Source organism: Drosophila erecta, unplaced genomic scaffold (assembly GCF_003286155.1).
Source record: "Drosophila erecta strain 14021-0224.00,06,07 unplaced genomic scaffold, DereRS2 tig00000126-arrow-pilon, whole genome shotgun sequence".
In the NCBI taxonomy this organism is placed as follows: domain Eukaryota; kingdom Metazoa; phylum Arthropoda; class Insecta; order Diptera; family Drosophilidae; genus Drosophila; species Drosophila erecta.
This window is the reverse complement of record NW_020825209.1, coordinates 4,944,573-4,966,928: the sequence shown is the minus strand read 5'-3', so window position 1 is coordinate 4,966,928 and position 22,356 is coordinate 4,944,573. Positions and strand designations below refer to the sequence as shown.

At 44.8% G+C, this 22,356-nt stretch overlaps 3 protein-coding genes across 7 annotated transcripts in view; 2 read left to right on the top strand and 1 right to left on the bottom strand.

The window, feature by feature from the left end:
* LOC6550199 (espin) overlaps positions 1 to 22,356 on the bottom strand; it is a 45,655-nt gene that overhangs the window by 16,036 nt on the left and 7,263 nt on the right. Inside the window, exons 2-3 of one of the 5 annotated variants that reach the window (XM_001977519.3) lie at positions 13,301 to 14,285; positions 1,478 to 1,825 (exon numbers count right to left, since the gene is read on the bottom strand). In XM_001977519.3, coding sequence (XP_001977555.2) covers positions 1,478 to 1,825; positions 13,301 to 14,271 — 1,319 coding nt within the window. In that variant the 5' untranslated portion in view covers positions 14,272 to 14,285. Of the gene's footprint in view, positions 1 to 1,477; positions 1,826 to 3,749; positions 4,837 to 11,566; positions 12,046 to 13,300; positions 14,286 to 22,356 lie in introns of those variants that run through there. The other 4 variants (XM_026982510.1, XM_015155625.2, XM_015155624.2 and 1 more) reach the window with 4 other exon arrangements.
* On the top strand, positions 14,564 to 15,501 carry LOC6550156 (uncharacterized protein C9orf85 homolog). Its single transcript, XM_001977517.3, has 2 exons — positions 14,564 to 14,685; positions 14,746 to 15,501. The coding sequence occupies exon 2, from the start codon at positions 14,771 to 14,773 to the stop codon at positions 15,479 to 15,481; it is 711 nt and encodes a 236-aa protein (XP_001977553.1). The 5' UTR covers positions 14,564 to 14,685; positions 14,746 to 14,770; the 3' UTR covers positions 15,482 to 15,501.
* Positions 17,425 to 22,083, top strand: LOC6550154 (DExH-box ATP-dependent RNA helicase DExH1). The gene is made up of 3 exons (XM_001977515.3): positions 17,425 to 18,235; positions 18,357 to 18,564; positions 18,624 to 22,083. Exons 1-3 carry the CDS (start codon positions 17,552 to 17,554, stop codon positions 20,678 to 20,680), a joined length of 2,949 nt encoding a protein of 982 aa, XP_001977551.1. The 5' UTR covers positions 17,425 to 17,551; the 3' UTR covers positions 20,681 to 22,083.

Genomic DNA, 22,356 nt, shown 5'->3' with positions numbered 1-22,356 from the left:
ATGTGCTAAGCTGAATGTGGGGCGATTATTGAGATAATATCTTGTGATAAATGGGCAGTTTTAAAGGCCCAACGTTGCTAGCCTTAAATATTATTGAAAAAATACCTTATAGAGATTTTATTAAATCAAACCTGAATAATTTTTCTAGATTCTCATCTCTCGCTCTTTTCTGTGTCGCTGTGTCAGTTGTCATGCCAATTGATCTGCCTTGGCGCTTTGCAAATATGAATTTAGCTGGGGAGGATCGAGGGAAGTGGGGATCGTGCAGTGGCACTGATTCTGACTCCGATTCCGCCTGTGATTCTGAATCCAAATCTGATTCCTTGGACAGTCAGTGCGGAGTTGCTCCACTTCGTGGCGAGTGAGGAAAACTCGTTGCAACGGTGCTTTGTGAGGCTGTGAGCTTTCCAGTTTGACTCCAATTGAAAATAGCACACGATAGAACCAAACCTGGCCTGGACTCGATTGGATTGGATGGCTTGGATGGCTTGGATGGCTTGGGGGGATGGGATGGAATGGCATGGGCTCGTAGGCGACTCGGGGGGCCAAGGAGTGCAGAAGATGGAGTGCATCTCGCTTGGCTGGCTCGCCTTGGCCAGTTGGACTCCCATTCCCACTTCCCAATTAAATGAATCAGCTTTGGACGCGTGCTGCTGTTGGGGCACAGGAATTTAGGTGAATCAAACACTGGCCACGGATCGCTAACCCACTTGGCGGGTAGTTTTTCCAAGTTTTCCAAGATATTCGCCAGGTTTTCCTTGTCTTTCCCAGTTCTTCCCCACTCGCCTTCATTCTTTCTACTTTGTTGGATGAGCTAATAAGTTTTAATTAGTGCATTTAATTGCCTGCTCCCAGCTCTCCAGGTAGAAAATTCGTAATAAGTTCTCAAATCGACGTTCAGCTTATGATAATCAGATCGTTACAGAGGCTTAATGCGCTTGAATGCTTTCATTTAAATAATTATCAGATTTATGCAATAAATGGAGCACATTGGACCACGAAATACTTGCAAAACTCTTCATACCAACCAAATAATCAATTTAGTTTAAGAAAATCAGTTGATTACCAATTATTAATTTTTTAAAAATATATATTTATAAATTCATAATCTTAATCTTCTTTTAAAGCATTTAAATACTCACAGTATACGGATGGAAGAAATGGATTGAATGCTACGATTGCCACAGCTAGAAAGTCACTTATTTCGGCGCATACGAGTATACTAATCGAATCAGATAAGAAACCCCTAATGAGAATAATTGTCGCAGCAAAATGGAAAGAAACCGCATCAAATGGAAATGCAGACAAATGGGGGAAAAATAAAACACTAAGCGGAGCCATTGATCGTCTAGCGATTTCCCCGACACATAAAGACAAAGAACAGCTGGTGAAAGGCTTTCACCCCGCACTAAAATCGCGATGCAACTTCTGGTCGTCGTGCAGTCGACTCCTTGGGGACAGGTGCTCATCCACTTACCAAATATCCACGGATGCGGCGACCAGCAGTTGGACGCAATCGAGGCAACCACGCGCGGCGGCATAGTGAAGGGCCAGAGCTCCTCCGTTGGGTCTTTCGCTGCCGGAAACGCTCCCCGGATGGTGCATCTGGCCCACTTGGCCCATGCCGCCCAGATCCATCATGCCGCCCACTCCGCCCACGCCGCCCAGGTAGGAATCTAGCTGGTGGGAGTGCATCCTTGTGCTCGGATTGATGCTGCTGCTGTGGCTTTGGTTGCTGTGGAGGAGCTTGTTGCTGGGCAGATTGTTCAGTTTGTTGCTGTGGCTTAGGTGCAGATTCGAGTTGAGCGCATAATCGTTTATGGTTCTGCAGGAAAGAAGGAAGTTCGATTAGTTTTAATTTGCCAGAAAAAGCCTTAATGACTAAAAGAATAACTAAAAAACAACTTTATAAGTTGACTGCGAAGTCAGTTGGTGAAGAAAATATTGCATACTTTTAAGCTTGCTTTGTATCACCAATTGCGGTACACTTTTCTGTGCGCCAAACAAATGACTCATGACACAAACTTACGGACTAAGCTGAAGACTTCAGACACGAACTTAAAATAAATTTTAAAAATATCCTTGAAACGCATTTTACACTTTTCTGGTTACCAACATCTAATGTTCACTTTTGTGGCGAAACTAGTCTCATGTTTGGTATCGCCAAGAAAAATGTTCATTGTTCTTAAATTGTTTGTTTGACAGACATTTAAGCGCGACTTTTAATTAATTAATTGGCCGGGAGAAGTGATGGTAATTAATTTTGAAGGCATCTGTTTGCGCATCTGGGGCTGCACTTGGATTCACTGGGTGCCCTTTTCCGAATCACTAAACCAGGTCAAGTCTGCTGCTGACTCACCTGATTGCCGTTTCCGCGGCACAAACAAACAAACAAACAATCAAACAGTCACAATCATAATGATAATGCTAAGAGAAACAATACACACGGCGACATATTAATTGAATGCTGAGAAGCAGCGCCGCCAGCATTAAAATGCGAAAATACCGGGCATTTGTGGTTGAATCTCGTTTGTCGTTGGTCGTTTGCCGCTGCTTTCCACTTGTGGCAACGAGAAGAAACAGAAAGCCGCGAAGACGACACTTTCTTCCAGTTTATTGCATCAACGCTGGCATCGCCGCACAGCAAATGGCAAATGAAAAATGGAAGCGGGCCGGTAGCAGGTGTCAACAAAACAGGGCAGGTGCCACCAAACCCATGAAAACCACACAGCCAACAAGTCTAACAAATCCGACAAAACCCACAAACGTTTAGCTGGGAAAGAAAAAAGTGAAATAAGCGATTTGGCAACAGCATGCAGGCCAGTTGGTCAACTGAAGTGCAAAGGGGGTTAAGAAAATTATGATCTTTAAGGGTGTTAAGAGGTGCCCACCGTTTTTTGGCTTCATCTGATCTCTGGTTTGTGATATAATTCGGGTGAACAGAAAGTAACGTAAACACTAATTTTTGAGGTAAAACAATTTATTTATATATTCGTGCAGCTATTTGAAACATGTATTTGCTCAATGCTCAATGCTCCTATACAAAACAAATTTTTAGCTAAGATATTAATGAGTATGGCAAACGCATCCATGCGGTTAATACTGCAACTTAAAAAGCGAAATTAAAGCCTTTCAAGGCAAGCTGCTCTTAGTGAGTATGAAATAATACAAATAGATAATAACCTACGGATTTTGAGGTATGTTTCTATTATATATCAGTCACTGCTTACTCGTAAATATCTAGGTAAATATGTATTGGAGAGGAAGGGGATAGTCAAAGCTCGAAAAAAGTGGAAGAACTGAGAACGGAAGAAAATAATCATTTAAGAAATTATACTCATGGAGATCATTGGTTTTTGTGGAATGGGAAAGCCGGAAAGCTGGTGGGAAATTTGAATGCTGCTTTCGATCCAAGAGTTCGCACATAATCCCATGGGTAAAAACTATAAATCATGTACCTATCACTGATTTCGTCGAGGCAACAGACTCATTAAATAATAATATGAATTGCCATTGCTTTTTCAAAGATCGCACTCATGACAAATATTTGTTGTAGCACTTAACAAAAAGGTAGCCAATATACTTATATTTCTAGCACTCCCAAATTATTTTAAAATCATTCGTACACTGCATGTGTAGTTTTTATCGACACGTTACTGTAGCTAATTGATCTGGGCGCTCGTCTATTTTTGTGGCTAATTTGTGTTCTGGTTTGCCGTTTTGTTTATTTTCATGGCGATTTCTTTTACCTCAATTTGATGGCAATCTCGCGGCACTTGACACATGGCACCTGGCTGGATTCCTTGGCGGGCACTGCCGCACTGCCTCCCTTTTCCGCCGGAGCTATTGTGGCATATTGGGCCTCCTCCTCCTTTTCCGGCTGCTCATCGGCCTTCTCATCCGCCTCCGTTTCGCTGGCAAAATCCACGACCAACTCCTCGTTGGACTCGCGGCTGGATGGCAGCACTTGCCTCCTGCTAAAGTAGCCCACGTGCTGGTCCACTCCCGCACTGGCGTCCAGCAGGATGCGCTCGTAGGCGGCGCTCTCGTTTTCGGAGAGGGCGAACCGCTGCTCGAACACCCGGACGGGCAGAGCACTTTTCCGGAGCACCTCCATCCGCTTGTGCCGCAGCTCGATGGAGAAGATCAGGCGGACGCGCACCAATCTCCGGAGGCCCTGGTGCGTGGACCTGGCGCGCTGCAGCCTCCTGCGCTGCTGTCGCAGCTCCAATTTCTCCAGGCCCTTCAGCGATTTGGGATCGATCAGGCCGTGATTGTAGTCCTCCACTGCTGTCAAATCCAAGGCGGATCGCGTGCGGCGCCAGGGCACCAAGTCGAAGTGGGCGCCCGCCCAGGGATGGAAGTTCACCTGGCTGACGTTGGTGCTGCGATCCTGCTTGAGTATCCAATCCGATTGCTGCTCCTTGGTCACGCGCACGTGATCATTGCGTGCCGCTGCCTGCGGCTTGTGGCGTTTGTATCGCGGCACCAGTGTCGCCTCCAACATCCGCGCATCCAGACCGTAATCGCGACGCAGCTGCTCCAGCTCCCTGCTGCTGGCCGTAAACTGAGCACCGTTCCACACGATCACCGGCGCACAACTGGCCATTGGATTCGTTGCGTGGCTGGTTGCTCTTGTGGTTGTGGTCTTTTGGTTCTATACAAGTGCACGTATTCCCACCCCGAAAGTTCTAACCCCTGACTCCCGGACTCCCTGTTGACTTGTTTTTTCACTGATTCCGTTCTGTTTCTGATTTTCCGAGAACCCGCTCGCTTTCCGGTTTCCGCTCGGCAATGTCGCGTTTGTCGCGTCCGCGCTCCGTGACGCCGGCGACGCAAATGTTCGCTGGCCAAAAAAGATACAAACTCAAAATCCGCAGTCGGATCGGATGCCTATGCAAAAACGCTGCGCCGGCTGCGCTGCCAGCCAAACGCCACTCATGATTAAGAGTTTGCTGTTGCTGCTCTTTTCTGTTATTGTTATTGCTATTATTGCTATTGGTATTGTTATTGCCGATGTTATGTTTTTGCTATTGTAATTGTGATTATGGGCTGTGTTGTTGGTGCCGCTTTGTTTGCCACTGTTGCCGCAGCTACACGCAACGAAAATAGGGCCAATGCCCGATATTTCATTATACTTATACTATACTTATATATTCATTATACTTAAATCAATCAATTTTCTAATTATTGGAATTTCTCAAACTTTTTTTAAGCAACTGCAACATTTACAATTTAAAGTACACAATATATATATTTTTCAATAAAAAAGTAATACCAATTACCTTTATAATAAATGAGAACCTCTCTGACATCTAGGCATTTTATTGCTTATTATCTTAGTAATTTATTTCGAGTGTCACCATTACGACAACGTGTAAAATTGCAAAGCTATTCCACTAACTGTCTATTTCTTAAACTTACTTAACCTAAACTTATTTTACAGCATATGATTTCCAATTTGTTTATTCGTACTTAAACATTCAATATTTTACGTTAATTTTCAGCATTTTGCTGGCTGAGACCAAAAATTTAAGTTTTAGAATTTAGCCAGACTCAAGCCCGCATTTTCTCGCTGTGCACGTTCAACGCTTGCTCAACATTGAAGAGTCGCGGCTTTGCTGCCCCTCTGATTGTATTATTTATTTATTTTTCACGCTCACTGCCATGTCAACTCTGCTCTGGGGCAACCCTCTGCCGGCGTCGACGCCGGCGTCGCTTCACTCGGCTGCGCACGCGTCAACAACAACAGAAACAACAACATCGGCCTGCATAGTAATATTAACTAAACTCCATAGTTGCTGGAATTATCGCCGCTGTTGCTGGGCATTCAGCCATTCGAGTTCACAGTTCTATTCTCGGCTAATTGACAGCATCGGGCCATTGGCATTGTATTGGCCAAATTAGCCAACAATTGCGGCAGTGAAATAGCCCTTTTTAGTACAGATATGGGAAACATGTACAGTATTCATAGGTCCACCAAACAATACACTTGAGCTCAAGAACTAATGAAATACATGTTCCCATGTACCATTCTTAAAAACGTTTTCAGTATTTATCCGTTCTTGAAATAATAAGGATAGTGTGATATACTTAATCCTACAGTTATAAATAAAATGTTCATGGTGCTAAGTAATCATATTTACAATTAATTTTTGTATATATTTAATACATAAGTATTTACTTGTTTCTTTGTATTTTGTGATATACGTTTGCGATCGTATTATTATTTAAACTCCAAATTATTTGCAGTTAATTGCAGTTAATTCCCATTTGCCTCGATCGAAGTTTAGCTAATTTCCATGGAAAATATGCAATTAAGTTGCAAAACATCCGCCTGGTGTTTAGTTCTCATTGCCTTCTAAGCATTTTCCACGCAAAGTGCTCTTCGTACGCGAGGCATGCCAAATATCAATTATGCTATATACTTTATACACCCACTACATAGAGTTTGTGCCCCTAGAATGGGCTCAACTCAGGCGTGGCGAATATAAATGAATTGGGGGCTGGCCTGCAGCTTCTTGAGTGGCAATTGAGCAACTCCACCTGCGCGCTTCCCCCGCATTTTTCCCATTTTTGCCATTTTTCCACCCGGCTTTTCCACCTGTGTGACTCATGAAAAGCGTGTGCAGACGGCGTAAAGAGTTGCCTCGATTTCTGGTTCAATGGCGCTCAGGCTGCGGGTGTCATACGAATATTACGTGACTTTCAGCTGCTGTAAAAGTAAAAACTTGTAGGTCTAGTGCTCAACCTCAACCTCAACCTCAAACTCAAACTCAAACTCAAACTCTGCGTAATATCTTTCCCTTTGGGCCATGTGACCCAAAAAGGGCAATGAAAATGAAAACGCCAGAGATGAGAGCCATTGAATGACTTAGAAAGGCTGCTATTGAGGGTTCGGCGTAGTCGTAGTTATAATGCAAATAATATAATATAACTGAGCACATTATAATGGAGGTCCATCCGCATTTCACGTATTTGTCGCTTGCCATTCAAATTCAAATTCACATCTGGCCGAAGGCTGTCCAAATCCCATCCATTCAGACCATCAAAGTGGTGTGACATACATCCCCAGTCATATCGATAATATATTTATTGTATTTACTCTTGGCTCACATTGCCCGTGGGCATTTGGCGCTAGAATTGCGCAAGGCGTGTGTGTTTGGATTTGTGTTTTTAAGTTTGTAAATTATCATAAATACAAGTATAACAAAGCAAGAACCGTTCGAATTCGTTGGCTCGTAAGAATTGGATTGTCCCCACAGGAAATTAAATAATATTGTTTCACAGATTTCTCTCGGGATAAGAGATTCCACGTTAGTGAAAATGTTTTAGATTACGCGTCAATTTGTTTACAAGTATTTAAGCTAAGCAGCAGTCAAACACTTTGTTGTATTCATATTATAATTTAACTTCCTGGTGCAATAAAAATGTAGCTATCATTGGCCATTGTGTCAAAGAGCTTACTGAAAATACTGAAATAATTCTGATGCCAAATCAAATGAAGTCTTTTCAAATATTTCCCAAGAATATTTCCATTTTTACTGACCCACTCTTAACTTGGAAAACTATTAATCTGCGTAGTATTCGAAGTACGAGTGTAAGCAATTTGAAAAGAGCTGAAATCATCAGCTAGCAAATGCTCCACTGATTTTGAAGGGTAAAACCATAAAAAGGAAAATAATTTCTTCTGGGCGCTGGAAAACAGTTTGGTGGGTAACTGTGTGGCCCACTCGGCGTATGGGAAATGAACATAAAACACCATAAAGCACCACTCGCAACCACAAAGGCTTTAATAGCACTGTGGTGGGGCAATAAAAACGAATGAAGAAAATAAAATGTGCCTGCTACTGCTATACGGACTTACGAATATTTAGGTAATTGCGCAATATGGAAAATCGGGGGGAGTTTATATATGCGAAATTGGGTTAAGTGGAATTTAACAGAGTTTACCTCAGTTTAACCTATAGACAAACAACACATGACAGGATGCATGTTTGATATTAAGAAGGACATAATGCCTTAATGTAAGAATCAAGAAGTACTTGTTGTTTATAACAATTAATGCACAAGAATTTATTACTTTACGGTGCATTCATTTTTCGACGCAAAATTCTTTGACTTACGATATACGAACTTTGCGATCACAACTTGCATACTTTTACTTTCGCCCCTTTGTTTTACTTTTCGGGTTTTGCCAATCAAAAGCAGAACGTCCGCTAGACTTTGATCTAACGGTAAACGGTTCGGTTTCATCCATCCGTCGAATCGGTTCAGTTCATCAAAGATCGAAGATCTCACATGGCACCTAAATACAAGTATGTCTTGCCCCATCCGTCAATTCAAATTCAAATTTTCGAACGGCCGAGAATCGAAACACAAGTTTTCACTTTCGTGTGTGATTTTGGCAGAGGAAAAATGGTGGAAGAGCAAAATTAGAAAGCAAAAGTCCATGTGCTAAACTCTTGAGCTTTTGATGAGCGTTGATATATTAAGAATTTTTGTGGTATTCAAAAGGTCGCACGAAAGATCGTTGGACTCAGTAAATCAGAGAAATTGATGTGGTATAAACTCATTCTAGCTAAGAATATTTAAAAATTTGATAAAGAATTTAAGCTAGTGTCTAAGATCCAAGAAATCTTGGATATAAAAATTTCATTTGGAAGCTTAAGTGGCCCTTACAAAAGCTCTGCGTGTACTTCACTCTTTCTATCTATATATGTCCGTCTCTTTCTGCGAAACTCCCGTGTCATTCATATGCAAATCTGAGTTTATTCAATCACTCATTCATGCGATTCAAATGAAGTTCGTCCGTGAAAGTAAGCCATGGCAAAAGTCCGAGAAACAAACATTTGTCCAACAATCAGCCGACAACAAATGTTCAAACAAGACGAGACATCAGCGCCCGTCCGCTCACCTGAAGACTCACCCAAGTTGTGACAGGTCGTGGTCCATTCCATTACGCCTCCCGCCTGCCCTCCTGCCACGCCCCCTAACACCTAGCCGCCCCTTGGAGAAAAAAGCGCAAGAGGAGAAGTTCGGTGAATGCCCTGCCTTCGAGTGGCGACTGCAAATGAGTCAACAGGCTGGCAAACATGAATGCAAATATGAATATGCAGAATACCCTTCACTTTGAACTGAACCAAGTGCTCAAGAGCTTTGAGTTGGAAAAACTGAGGAAATCTGATGAAGACTGCTCTAGTTTCGAAAGCTTTATGCCATTTGGTGGTTTTATATTCCAGCTAGTGCGCGCTTTAAATTTATCTAGTTATTTATATTCAGCAATACAATTCTTAATATACATTACATTTTTGCCTAATCATATTTAAATTTAAATAACTTTAAAAACTACCAGTTTGAATGAGAGTTTGACAACTGAAAATAATGAATAATTGAATTTTTGTTGCCCAGTTAACTAATTGTCTGTAATGGACTTTGTGCGTACGGATTAACGAGATTTTCCCAGCCGCCAAACGCCGAACATCAATGAACTTGGTGGATTTATGGCTCTCCCTCGGCGACTTTGGCTTTCTGCGCTCTGCTAATGACCAAATGCGTGCAGGTCTTGGCCAAATCGATCGGGGGCTGGCAGCACTTGGACAAATGGCCAATTACGATTGGCGACAAGCATACAACTCGGCATAGAGCCACACCGATGGGTGGGAAACCCGTTCGAGGCGATGGAAAACATGGAAAAGATGAAAATGCAGCGAAAATGTCGTATGTAAACGGTTGCCTTAATAATCGACATTGGTGGAAAGTTGCAACCGCCACTCGGTTGTTGACCGCATCCATGCATACTACGTATATACACATATATATATATTTAAGTATATACAAAGAGTCTGGAGTCTGGGCAAACGAAAGCAAAAGCAAAAGGATGGGAGGGGAGGGGAGGGGACGCGCCTCTCTGGAGCAAACAAGTTCCCCCAGAAATTTCACTTTCTTTCTTTAGCTGTTTCTTGGTTTTTGGCTTGGACTTGGCTCAGTTTTAGAGGAACTCCTTTGAAATGAGCAATAGCGTTGCTAATTAAAGCAATCGCTAATTGCACAAATAAATGATACCACAAATAATTAGCGTCTGGCAATCAATGCGATCGACTTGTGATTTATATACAACATGCATCTGTAACCCGAGTTGAACGAACGGAAATGAAATGAAATTCGCAGGGAAAATCAAACATCATCCCGTCCAGAAGATAATCTCAATTTGATTGGCCTGGCGGCGGCATTAGTTACAGAATTATTAGCCAAATTGAAATCGAATTAACCGAAAATGTGCCAGCAACAAAACAATCAAAAATAATGCTGAATTCAGTGTGGAACAAATGGGAAAGAAAGTTGAAACTAGCCGAATAGTTTGGTATCCTACGATGTTAAGAAAATAATTACAAATTGGAAAAGATATTCATATACCTCAAATGATGTTTCCTATTTATAACTCCAAGGTACTTTGTAATACTCTTTATTAAGTCATGTACACATGCGGCATTTTTGGAGGCAACATACCAGAATACCCTGCTTGTAGAGTATCATATATAATGCAAGATATATTACCAATCTCTGCGATTGCCATGCAACAGTGAGCGAGTTTTCCGAAGGGGAAATCGGGGTGTCTGTGTGTGTGTGTGCAACTCCGAAACAAAACAAAATTTTATGCGGTTTTATTATTACCCATTTTTGTGGGTTTCTTTCCAGATTCTACGCCTCTCACGTCAGTGGATATGCTTTTGGATATGGATATGGATATGGGCATAGATATATGGATATGGCCCGGCTGGTCCGTTCATTTATCACGGCAGACGCTCTGGAACCGAATGGCTTGTGGCTTGTGGCATGTGGCATGTGGCACGGCGGCACGTTGCACATAAACGCATTCGGCGCGCGGTGGTTACAACACCAGCAATCGTCGTAATTATCACAGCAAGTCGTATAATCTGAGCCAGCCAAACTCGAAGGGTTGTATAACTTAGGCAAATCAAGGCGAATGATACATCGTACAGCGTTTCGCGGAGAAAGTCATCAACTATCCGTGAATCGACTGTTTTAAGGCCGTTCGCCATGGCCTGCGGCGCGGAAGATTTTTATATCTCACAAAGTTCCTATAGTTTTTATACAAGAATATTGCCCTGCTATATAAAGCCAGCAGTAATAGTAGTCAGCAGCAGTGACTGTTCAATAGTAATTACTTTATTCATTGCCGAAGCTTTGAACTACACATAGTGAAGGTTTTACATACATTACATTCAAAGCTTGAGACTTACATACTTAAGTTAGTCGTTTTCTAAAAAGCAATAAAAGTTCTTGAGCCTCTAAAGAATTTTATTTATTCCATTACCTATTTTCACAGAGCCAAGCAACATTAAAATGTTTCATTGCACATTGAATGCAGTTTTGTATTGTATAGCTTAGTTTCAACTCATGCCCATTGCGCTAGTGGCTTATCTTCCATTATTATTATAAGTTCTTTATAGTCGATTTAAGTAAGCTAGAAATCTACATTGATTTTCCATAAAATAATCATATTTGAGACCATAACATGTTCGCACTAGTGCTCAGAACTTACCGCAAAGCATTTCCTCTAGAGATCTGCAAGAACCAGATTTGCCAGCACTGATTGATATATTGATTGATTGATTGATTGCACACACACACGCACACTCACAAGGCAAAGCACATGTTTTCCAGAAGGCAGTATGCCATATTCTGTTTTAATAACAAGCCTCCAAATTGCTACAAAAAAAATGTGTACTTAAAGTTGCAACTGCATTTTTGGAAGGAAATGCTCGGAAAAGTTCGTTGCCTAAGTCTCTTGTTTTGCTAGCGTTAAACGGTTGAAGAAAACGTCTGCTTTTTTCGTGGAGCGCGGCACGTGCTGAGCGAACAATGGTCGCGGCTTGTTTGAGTCGCAGCTCTTGGCGCGGCGATCGGCGAAAGAGATGCCGTTGCAGTCGGCGAAAGAGATGGCGGCCAGGCCGGAGAAAGAGACGGCGAGAGAGCAGACACCACACAGATTTGGACCAGCTCGGCCAGCGGTCGTCGAAGAAATGTAAAAGCCGAAAGCAGCGGACCCCAAAGAAGTGCCGAGCGTGAAAGCTCTCGGCCAAGCCTTCTTGTTGTTCCCGCTGATGTTTATATATTTATATCTACACTATCTGCGGGTGTTTCGCCTCATCTCTGATCTACAAGTGTATGCCCTTTGTGAAGGAAAGCTTACTTTGAGTGGAGCAGGACTAAGATAATTGCAAATTTACTTTGCTTTAACACCTTTAGGAAGTGTTACTTTCATGTTGAAACGACTTTGAAAGAGTATTTGAAATTTGGGGCACACTTTTCGCGGCACAGCCGCTGTTGATGTAAACATTACTCATTCGAGTAATGCGCTTGTGCTTAGTTGATTTTCGATGCGCTTTTTGCACATTGCTAGACTTTTTCTCGCTCGCCTTTTTGTTGTATCAGTATGCTGGAATTTTTCTTCATTTCATGTGCTGTTGCTGTTGCTGTTGTTGTTGCTGCTGCTGCTTCTGCGTAGCTATGGTGGGTATAATTTTATTCAATAGAATTTATGCTTTTTTATGGTCAAGCTGGCGGAGCGTCATGCGCGGAAACCTCATCGCTAACGGTGGTTTATGACCACTTTAAGGTTTTGTGCATAATTGTTTAGCTTGAGTCGTTCGTTGCTCTGGCTCCATGGCTCTACGGCTCTTTGGCTCCTTGGCTGCTTGGCTGTTTGGCGGTTTGATGTACGTACGGCGGCAGAAAGAAGCCCATTTAAATGCAATCAATCAATGACTTACGGCTAATTATCCGCTGCAATTTAATAGAAATGCGAAAACACGTCATTAGCGCCGCCACTAATGAGGCAACATCGGTTTACGACGTGTTTACTTTGTCGCCCGGCTTCCACTTCCACTTCAACGTCCACTTGAAGTTCAAACTTCGAACTCGGCAATGGTGCAAAGTGCATCGAATTGCAGTCGATCGCATAATTGCCTGCTTGCATCAGTGAAATCAAAGATTAGGCATCGCGAATTGCCACAAACTTAATTAATAATTGACACCACGATTGCCCAATGGCTTAATTTCTTAATGGATTTCCTAATGCCTAACCCACAAATCCGAATTGGGAGAAACCTAAAAATGGTCGCAATGCCACCAACTACATAGTATTTAAAGTTCAACTGAACTACAAAAGGCATATTATTTGAATTGTCTTCTAAGTGAAGAGCAATATCAAGATTTTGCATTTAAGAATACAACACAGAAAAGGAGACACATTTCATTAAAATAGCAAACTAACCTGATGGCCGCCGACTGGTGGTTGGCCAGCATGCGCATGCTGCCCCCGAATCGGTGCGGCTGCAGCTGATTCTGGTGCGGATCGAGGTCGGTATCGGGCGGATAGCCGCCGGCCAGGTTCCTGCTGATCTGGCTGATCTGGCTGATGCGGCTCATCCGGCTGGCGTGCGAACCGCGCTCCGAGTTGCACTTGGAGCCGCAGAGCGAGTTCTCGCAGAAGCGACAGCACTTGTTGTAGCTGAAGGTGGAGGTGCAGAGCGTGCAGAACGAGTCCAGCTGCGATTCCGCCTGGTCGTCCTCCAGTTCGGCGTCCTCGTTGACAGACGGCTCCATCAGTTCGAGGCCGTGATGGCCATGGTGGCCATGCTGTCGGCGCAATTTGAGGGTTTGCGTGTGACTGCTGTGATCCTCGTCGGAGCAAAAGTGATAGGGTTCGCTCTCCGTGTCCTCCTCCTCGCCCAAACTGCTGCCGGCACTGCCCTCCGGTCGTCCCGATCCCGGCGAGATGCCGAAGCTGCTCAGCGGACACGATGGATAGCGGGCGAGCGGAAAGGGTCGCACATTGTACTTGCTGGCCATCGACAGGTTCTCATTGAAGTAGATCACATTGGGCGACTGCATCTGACCAGGACCAGCCCGCTCCCGCTCGCGATCCCGCTCCCGATCCCTGTCCAGTTCCCGATCTCTGCTGATGCTGAGATCGTGGTACTTGCGCAGAAATGCCGCATTGCAATCGGCGGCCGTGTATTCGTGCAGTTTCTTCGGTTTTTGGGCGGGCGGCGCGTGGGTTTGCTGATTGTTCGACTTGATGTGATGCGAATTGTGGCTGTTGTTCGTGTTGCTGCTGCTGCCGTTGCTGCCGCTGTTGTTGCTGTTGTTGTTGTTGTTGCTGCTGCTGATGTTGCTGCTGTTGCCATTACTGTTGCCGCCGGAGCGCAGCAGATCGAAGAGGCGCTGCTTGAGGTCGCGCATGGCCACATGGGGTTCTGCAAAGTAAATGCGAAATAGAATTAATAATTCAGATAATCCTTGATTATAGTCGAGCAATTTTTGCATGCAAACTGCACATTCAAAGAGTGCCTTTTGTTTCAATTGTAACGAGAAAAAAATAACACATGCATTAAGGATACACACTTTAAATTTGAAATCTAAAAGATCAACTTGATAATTCAAAGTTAAGTGACCGCTACAGTTTTGGCTGCAAGTGCGAGTTGGTTCGAGTCGCGGCTAAGCCGTTTGAGAGCCATTGTGGCTGGCCACTTGCTGGAACCTGCAATGTTTTCGCAGCAACAACCAACGGTCACACTGGCCAACATAAAATAATAAATTGCACGCAAAATAAGTGGAGAGCAATAGTCTGTGATCGAATTAGCCCAATTTAAGCAGGTAAGTCGAGACAAATAGGTGACCAACAGCATGCCAACCTAATGCACCACTTATCTGCAGCGCAAACCAGCCGAAGGAGCCAAGGATGAGCAGCCAGCGCGGCAACGTAAGTCGCACACGTGCGCAGAAGCACAAAAATCGTCATGTTTTCAAAAACGATCTGCACGACAAGACGCCGCAGCAATTGCGCTTGAATGCGATGCACGTGTCCACGGTGTGCCAGCGGTGCAAGGAGCAGATCGAGTGGAAGATCAAGTACAAGAAGTACAAGCCGCTGACGCAGGCCAAGATCTGCGCCCACTGCAAGGAGCGGGCGGTGAAGAAGGCCTACCATGTGGTCTGCCGGGACTGCGCCATCAAGGCGAACGCCTGCGCCAAGTGCCTGAAGAGCGCCACCGAGGTGGCCATCGAGGAGCCGCAGCCGACGCCCCGCGAGGAGCAGCAGCTGCAGTCGGAGATGGACCGGCTGGTCAAGTCGTTTTCGGAGCGCAAGCGACGCGCCTTCCTGCGCTACATGCGTAAGGGAAAGAAGCAGGAGAAGGACCCCAACGAGGAGCAGCTGGACGAGCAGCAGCTGGAGAGCCAGGAGAAGGCCAAACGGGTGGCGCACACACGCGACGAGCTGCTGGACAAGATCAAGCAGCTGAATCTCGCCGCCGATGGTGACGAGGACGAGGACGAGGATGACTCGGACTTTGATTCTGAGTTCGATTCCGAGGAGGAGGAAGACGACGGCGACGACGACGACAGCGACAGCGAGGAGGAGCCACAGAAACCTGCCACCAAAGCGAAATAAACCTTACATTTTATTCCTTATTTGTCAATTAGTACTAATTAGTTTAGCTACTTGGTAGAGCAGGATAATGTGCACCTGGAGCACCGATGCCAGGCCAAACGTAGCTGACTACCAGCACTCCAAAGCGAAGCTTGTTAAACGGATGGGCACAGGAGGAAGGTATCCTGCCCAAGTTACGATTTCGTGGAGTCTAAAGTTGGCGAGAGGCAACGCGAAGCGGTTGAAGAGCAGCCCACCAGGCTAAATAAAACAATTTGTATCAAAACTTCCACTTTGTTAAACCTTGTGGCAGATGGAATAATCCCAATAAGACTCGGAATAGCTGGTAGAATGTCGGTTACTGCTGAATTGGGTGAGTATACATCGAACAAGAGGACCAACTGCTGACAGCCAGGAAATCCAATGGAGAGTATGTCCAATAGCTCTGTTTACCTCCACCTCCTGGTTGGCAAAGTGGAGGGGATACCAAGCTTGCTTAATTTCAATATCTTTGAAATGCCTTCAAAAGCTTTAACTGATTTAACTCTTCATCAAATAAAGCTTTTATATTGTATACCACATACAAGGGTAGAGAAATGTAATAAGTTATCAACTTTCCACTGTTACGTTATATTTTTAAAAATCCCTTATTTGCCAGGTTTGATAGTTGCCCTATGTCCAGTGGATCATCTGGCTACCGAGCAGCCAGGATTTACAGATAGAAGAAGGGGAAAGTACGAGTGGAAGATACGTAGGGAACAGTATCCATGCAGTTGCATGCAGATATGAAGTTTTAACACTGCGAGACTATTTCGCGTAGAAACGGACGGACGGACAAATAAATATACGGACATGGCATCGACATCGACTTGGATCAAGAATATACATATATAGAATGTGCCCTTCTATATTTGTATACAAATTTGTTGGTAGCACACGTTCTTCTGCCTTTTATTGGATATTGTGTAAATAGGTATCGTCCATGGCATACGTATTTTTAATACTCCGCATTTCGATATCTAGCTCATTGTGAATGCTTCTGGTTGGTGGCCAACTGGGAGACGAAGTGTACGGCGGCATCTCGGTGGCATTGATGTCCATATAGGAGGTCGGGGTCAATCTCGGTGTCGGCCGCATCATCTGCAACGGGTTGGCCACGGCTTGGATATGGAAACCCATCGCCAATTTGGCTTCCATGCAGGCCGCATCCATGGGTACGGGGATTTGGTCAGTCATAATGGCGGTTACCTCTGCAGCCATGTCATCGAAGTCCGGGAACATTTCTCCGTAGTTCATACTGTTACAAACTTGAATTAGGCAGTCGAAAATGCAAGGAAAATTATTTAAAATCGCAGCTAAGAATTCGCATCCGCCAGTCGTCAATACAAATTTAAAATGGTGCGAACTGCATTTGCTGCAACTGGCAACGCTGCACAGAAAAATGCCGTTTCCTGTTTCAAATTATCCAGCACTAGGCCCAGGTGCGATAGAGAGGGACGACGATATTGTGCCAACAGCGGCCATTCTAAATTATCTATCGACTCACACATGCAGCGACTCTATTGCAATTCATTAACGTGTGTATGTGTAAAAATACGAAGTTTTCATATTTTTACGAAACAATACAGTGTGTTCAAAAATATTTGAACAGCCAAGCAAGTCACATATTCACTTCATTTAAGCCTTATGCATACATATGTGGAGGTTGGCATCAATAGAAAGAGCGTTTCAATGCCGTCAGAATGAAATAAAACTTGTAGGAAAATATTGTATGAGAAGGAGGGAAATTGTCTAAAATATGTATTTAATTAGTAGATAATTTTAAGGGCTGTCAAAAGGCTGTCAGAGTCATAGAAAGAAAACATTCAAAGTAAATAAATCATATCGAAGCCAGCAAAAGGTTCAAAAGCTTTTTTTTTATCTTACTTATTTTACTTTTTTTGGTCACACTGCCAGCCGGACCGATGTGCAAAATCACAACCTGTTATCGACCCGCAACAGGGTCCGATAACTTATCACAGTATTGCGAAGATACAGCTGATCGAAAACAGAATAAAGTTGTAAAAGCGCATAGAGATTGGAAAAAGTCGAATGGCGGACAGTGAAAAAGCGGTGAATCGTGGCCGTCGCCACGGCAGGAAGAAGGCACCTACAGTGCCGGGACAAACAGGAAAACCTGTATTGGTGGTCAATGGCCGGGAAACCGGCGGAGCGAAGGGCACTGGCAAACCAAAGACAGGACCGGGTGGGGACTCGAAAGCCGCCGGTGGCGAAAAGCTGAGGCCCGAGGACGAGAAGTGGCTGCGCCAGCTGGTCAGCGACTTCTTGCAGAGCCGCGAGACGGAGCAGCAGCTCCCTGGACTTACCAAGGCCCAGCGCAGCCACGTGCACCGATTCGCCCAGGCTCGAGGAATAAAGACAGTAAGCAAGGGTCCAGAGAACGACCGCGTCCTCTTCATAAGTCGGCCGCAGTCGAAAAGCCTACAGCACAACTTCCTAAACAACGCAAGGCTGCACATTTGTTCCACGCTTGTGAACGTTTTGGACGAAATGGCCGACGATGTGGAACGAAGATTGAAAATGTTCCCTGAAGGCGGCCGGCGCAACAATCAGCTGCATCAGGATCAGCGGCGTCCTTCCAACTTCGGCATGGTCGGGCAGAGGCTCATCCCGCCGCCGCAGAGCAACTGGAACAGGAATATTCAGCACGAGCGCCAGAGCCTGCCCATCTACAAGCAGCGCGAGAACATCCTCAGGGTGCTGCAGCACGAGCAGGTGACCAAATGCTTCCTTCTGTTATTAATTACCTTAGGCCAATTTCTCTTGATAATAAGTTAGTCTATGCCTCTTGCTACAAACATCGAATTTCTACTAATACTTAATGTTCCGCCTGCAGGTTTTGATCATTAAAGGAGCCACCGGCTCCGGCAAGTCCACCCAACTTCCACAGTACATCCTCGAGTGGGCCGCCGAGCATCGTGCACCAGTCAGGATCGTGGTAAGTCAGCCCCGCCGCATAGCAGCTATCAGTGTTTCGGAGCGAATTTCTAAGGAACGCGGCGAGGCGGTGGGCAGCACAGTGGGCTATCAGATTCGCATGAATAGTGAGTAGCAGTTGCCCGCGAAGTACTTATAACTATACACTATATTCCACCTCTGCCAGGACAATGCAGCAGCCAAACGGTTCTAACGCTCACCACCAGCGGTTGCCTTTTGAGAGTTCTTGCCATAGATAACGAGTCCTTCTTTAAAAATACCACCCACCTAATCATCGATGAAGTCCACGAGCGTGATTTGGACACAGACTTCCTGTTGCTGGCCACCAAGCTGGAGCTGCAAAAGAATCCGCACCTCCGTCTTGTGCTTATGTCGGCCACCATGGATCTTAAAGCATTGTCCAACTATTTTGGTGGGGCCAGTGTGATGGATGTGGAGGGGCGCAGCTTCGGGGTGTCGATCTATCATCTGGAGGATATTCTCAGTAATACTGGCTACATGCATCCGAGAATGGAGCATTTCATGGGCAAGCCGACAGGCGAAGAAACTCCTAGCGAACTATTAGCCGCCTATTATGGTGGTCGCACAATCATAGATCCGGATATCGACAATGATTTGATCGTTTCGCTATTGGAATTATTACTGCGCCAAGGTGACACTGGAGCGGTGATTGTCTATCTGCCAGGCTATAGCGACATGACCTCGCTGCTGGACCGCTTGGAATCGTCTCTGCCGCGGAACGAGATCAAGATCATGTTGCTGCACAGCCAGGTGGACAACAACGAGCAACGCAAGACCTTTCGCGTTTATCCTGGTGTGCGTTTAAAGATTATTCTTAGTACCAACATAGGACAAACTTCGATCACCATTCCGGATCTGCTCTATGTCATAGACACGGGCCGCGCCAAAATGAAGACCTATGACCCCACCACAGATGCATCGCAGTTAACCAGCACGTGGATCTCGCAGGCGGACGCCAAACAGCGGGCGGGAAGAGCTGGACGCTTATGCCATGGTAATTGCTATCGGCTGTATGACAGCTACCGCCTGGACAGGATGGATCTGTACACCGTCCCAGAGATCATGAGGCGTACCTTGGACGAGATATGTCTCCTGACCAAGGTGGCAGCTCCAGACAAGAAAATAGAAAATTTTCTAGCTCTGGCTTTGGATCCTCCACAAAAGGATGCCGTAATGCAGTCCTGTTCCAGACTGAAACTATTGACCATGCTCGACGAACGGGACGAGATCACCCCGCTGGGACGCATCATTGTCGAACTGCCTGTAGGCCTTCAATTTGGCAAGTGCCTGATGTATTCCATTTACTTGCGCTGCCTGGATAGCATGCTCATAATTGCAGCCTACCACTCCGTGAGGGATCCCTATGTTCTAAGTACGGAGCGCGGCAAGAAATCAGGGCAGCAGAACAGCAGAATTTATTTCACTGGCGACAGGACGAGTGATTCGCTGGCGGCCATTAAACTCTACGAGGAGTTTACCAGCTTGAAGCGCATGAACATCGGCGACTTTTGCGAGCGCCATTTTGTTTGCCGTAACGCGATGGAGATGTTCGTCTCGGCGGTGAGCACTCTACGCGACACCGTGTACCGTATCTTCCGCTTTAACGAGGTAAGTGCTCGCTTGGCCTCGTCCTTCAGCAAGGATACGAACATGATCCGCCTGGCTCTGACTGCAGGACTGTATCCGAAGCTGGCATACATGGACCGCGAGAACAAAAACCAGCTGGTGGCTGAAGGAGATCCATTTGTTCAGGTTTCGAGAACCTCTTGCCTTTTGGGCAGAAGAAAGCAAAAGAAGTTGGCCAGCGAGTGGATCTTGTTCGTTGAGAAGACCCGTCTTTCGGACCACATGTCCTCACTGGAGCATACCACTCTGGTGAGCAGCTTGATGGTGGCTCTGGTGGGCGGAAAGCAGTTTATAACCGAGCCCGTGCCTCATGAGTCCGAGGTGCTTCTGTGCCTGGACTCCTGGATCCGTCTGAAATGCCCAGCCGACTTTGGATGCCAGCTCCATAAAGTACGAATGCTAATGGAGCGCGAGTTCGCAGTATTGGTGGAGACACGGAAGCCAAGTCTAATGGCCGATTTCACAGGGCCGGAAACAGTTCAGCGATTGTTGAATGCGGATGTGGCCTCGACCAGTCTGGCCGAGGGCAAAGGCGTCCTGGACAAAGGCAACTGTGATACGACCACTGAATTCTAAGCTTAAAATATAAGTTATGAAAGGCATATACTTAGGAACTACTCACAGTATTTGCGACCCGTATAAGTAATTCAAGTTCATGATCATAGACCTAAATGCTGTGCGATTCATAAGCACAAAGAGGCAAGCGAATATTTCCACTTTTCCGTATTTTTGTACAACTCAAAAGACTCCACTGTAGTTATTACATATTAGGGTACATATAAGGTAGCAAACACGATATCTTAACTAGATTCCTTACATGTTGTGATACAAGGAGTCGCACAAGCGGCTTTCTCTAGCTGTTGTAACCAATGATACAAGCATTCGAATATATTACGAGTTCTTTGCACAATATTCCCTGAAATGTGTGAAAACTTCTCTTTAAACCAATATTAGCGATTAAGGAGCACCTGGGAAAGTAAAAACAATAGAGAACGCTACAGATACCCGATACTCAGCTAGAAACTGGCAAGAAATCCAATGAAATCAAAACATTTTTGAAAATTGTACGCGTGACAGCTGTTGGCGGCTTGTTTCCGCAAGAAATCGATAGAAACTGGCAAACAAATAACAAAATGTATTATTTATCCATTGATGTAACTATCTTAAGCGCTGAGTCGCACCGCACTGTAGCCACACTGGAACACAGGGAATTAAAAATGTAAGCCAAAAATATGGCTTTGGAGACTGTAATTGCGGGGTGAAAATATGTGGGCCACAAGTGCCACGAGATGCCAGGGAGATCGTAGCTCGAGGCGGAGTCGGAGTCGGAGTCGGTGTCGGTGTCAGCGAGCCCAGTTGGTGGGCGTGGCTGTTCCCTGCGGTGCATTGGGCCATGGCAGCCGTGGAGCTGACGTTTATGCTCCACCTGCCCCACCTGCGCCACCTGCCTCCCACTGCCCATTCAGGCGCAAACAAGAGCGGGCAAATGGAGAAAAAAAACAGAGTTAATTGCACAGACGACGCAGTCAATAAACTTGAAGTCGAGCTTGTCGCTGGTGGAGCAACAATGGCCACAGAGACACCGAAGCAACTGCAACAAAAGACAGCAGCTTACTCACAAAGAAAGTGAAATTAATTTGCCATTTCTCGCTCGGCTGTGGCTCTTTGAGCGAAAAGCCTTTGAAAACTGGGAGAGAGCATGGCCAATCTTCACGGTCGGCCCTACAAATTCGATGTTTTGTGCTGCATATACTCGTATGTATAATATATAATATATAATATAAATTACATGTCGCTTCCAAAGAATGTATGAAAATATTGTGGAAAACAACACACAGCACTTGGAAAGACATTTAAAGTAACCACGTAAAATGTATTTATGTCTAAGGCAAATGAGCATTACTTTTAAATAACATGAATGTCAAACAAAATGTTTTTCCTCTGCGTTTGAGTTTAAAAAGGCCCTTAAACCATTTTTGATAAACAAATTTTTATGAATCTTATGAAGATCAAAGTTTTTTTGTGGAGAAACAATTTGTACTTTAAACTATATTAAGGTTTAAATAAAAAATGAAATGTAAAATATTTTTGATGTGCATTCCACTACTGATCTGAGTAATAAAGTTTGATTAGATGTTTGGAGCTCTGTTTGGATTCTCTGCCGCTTGAATTGACCCAATTGAACTGCACCGCAAAGTGGCCATCCAGTAATTCGCAACTCATCAGTGGGAATTGTGGGAAATCACAGTGGC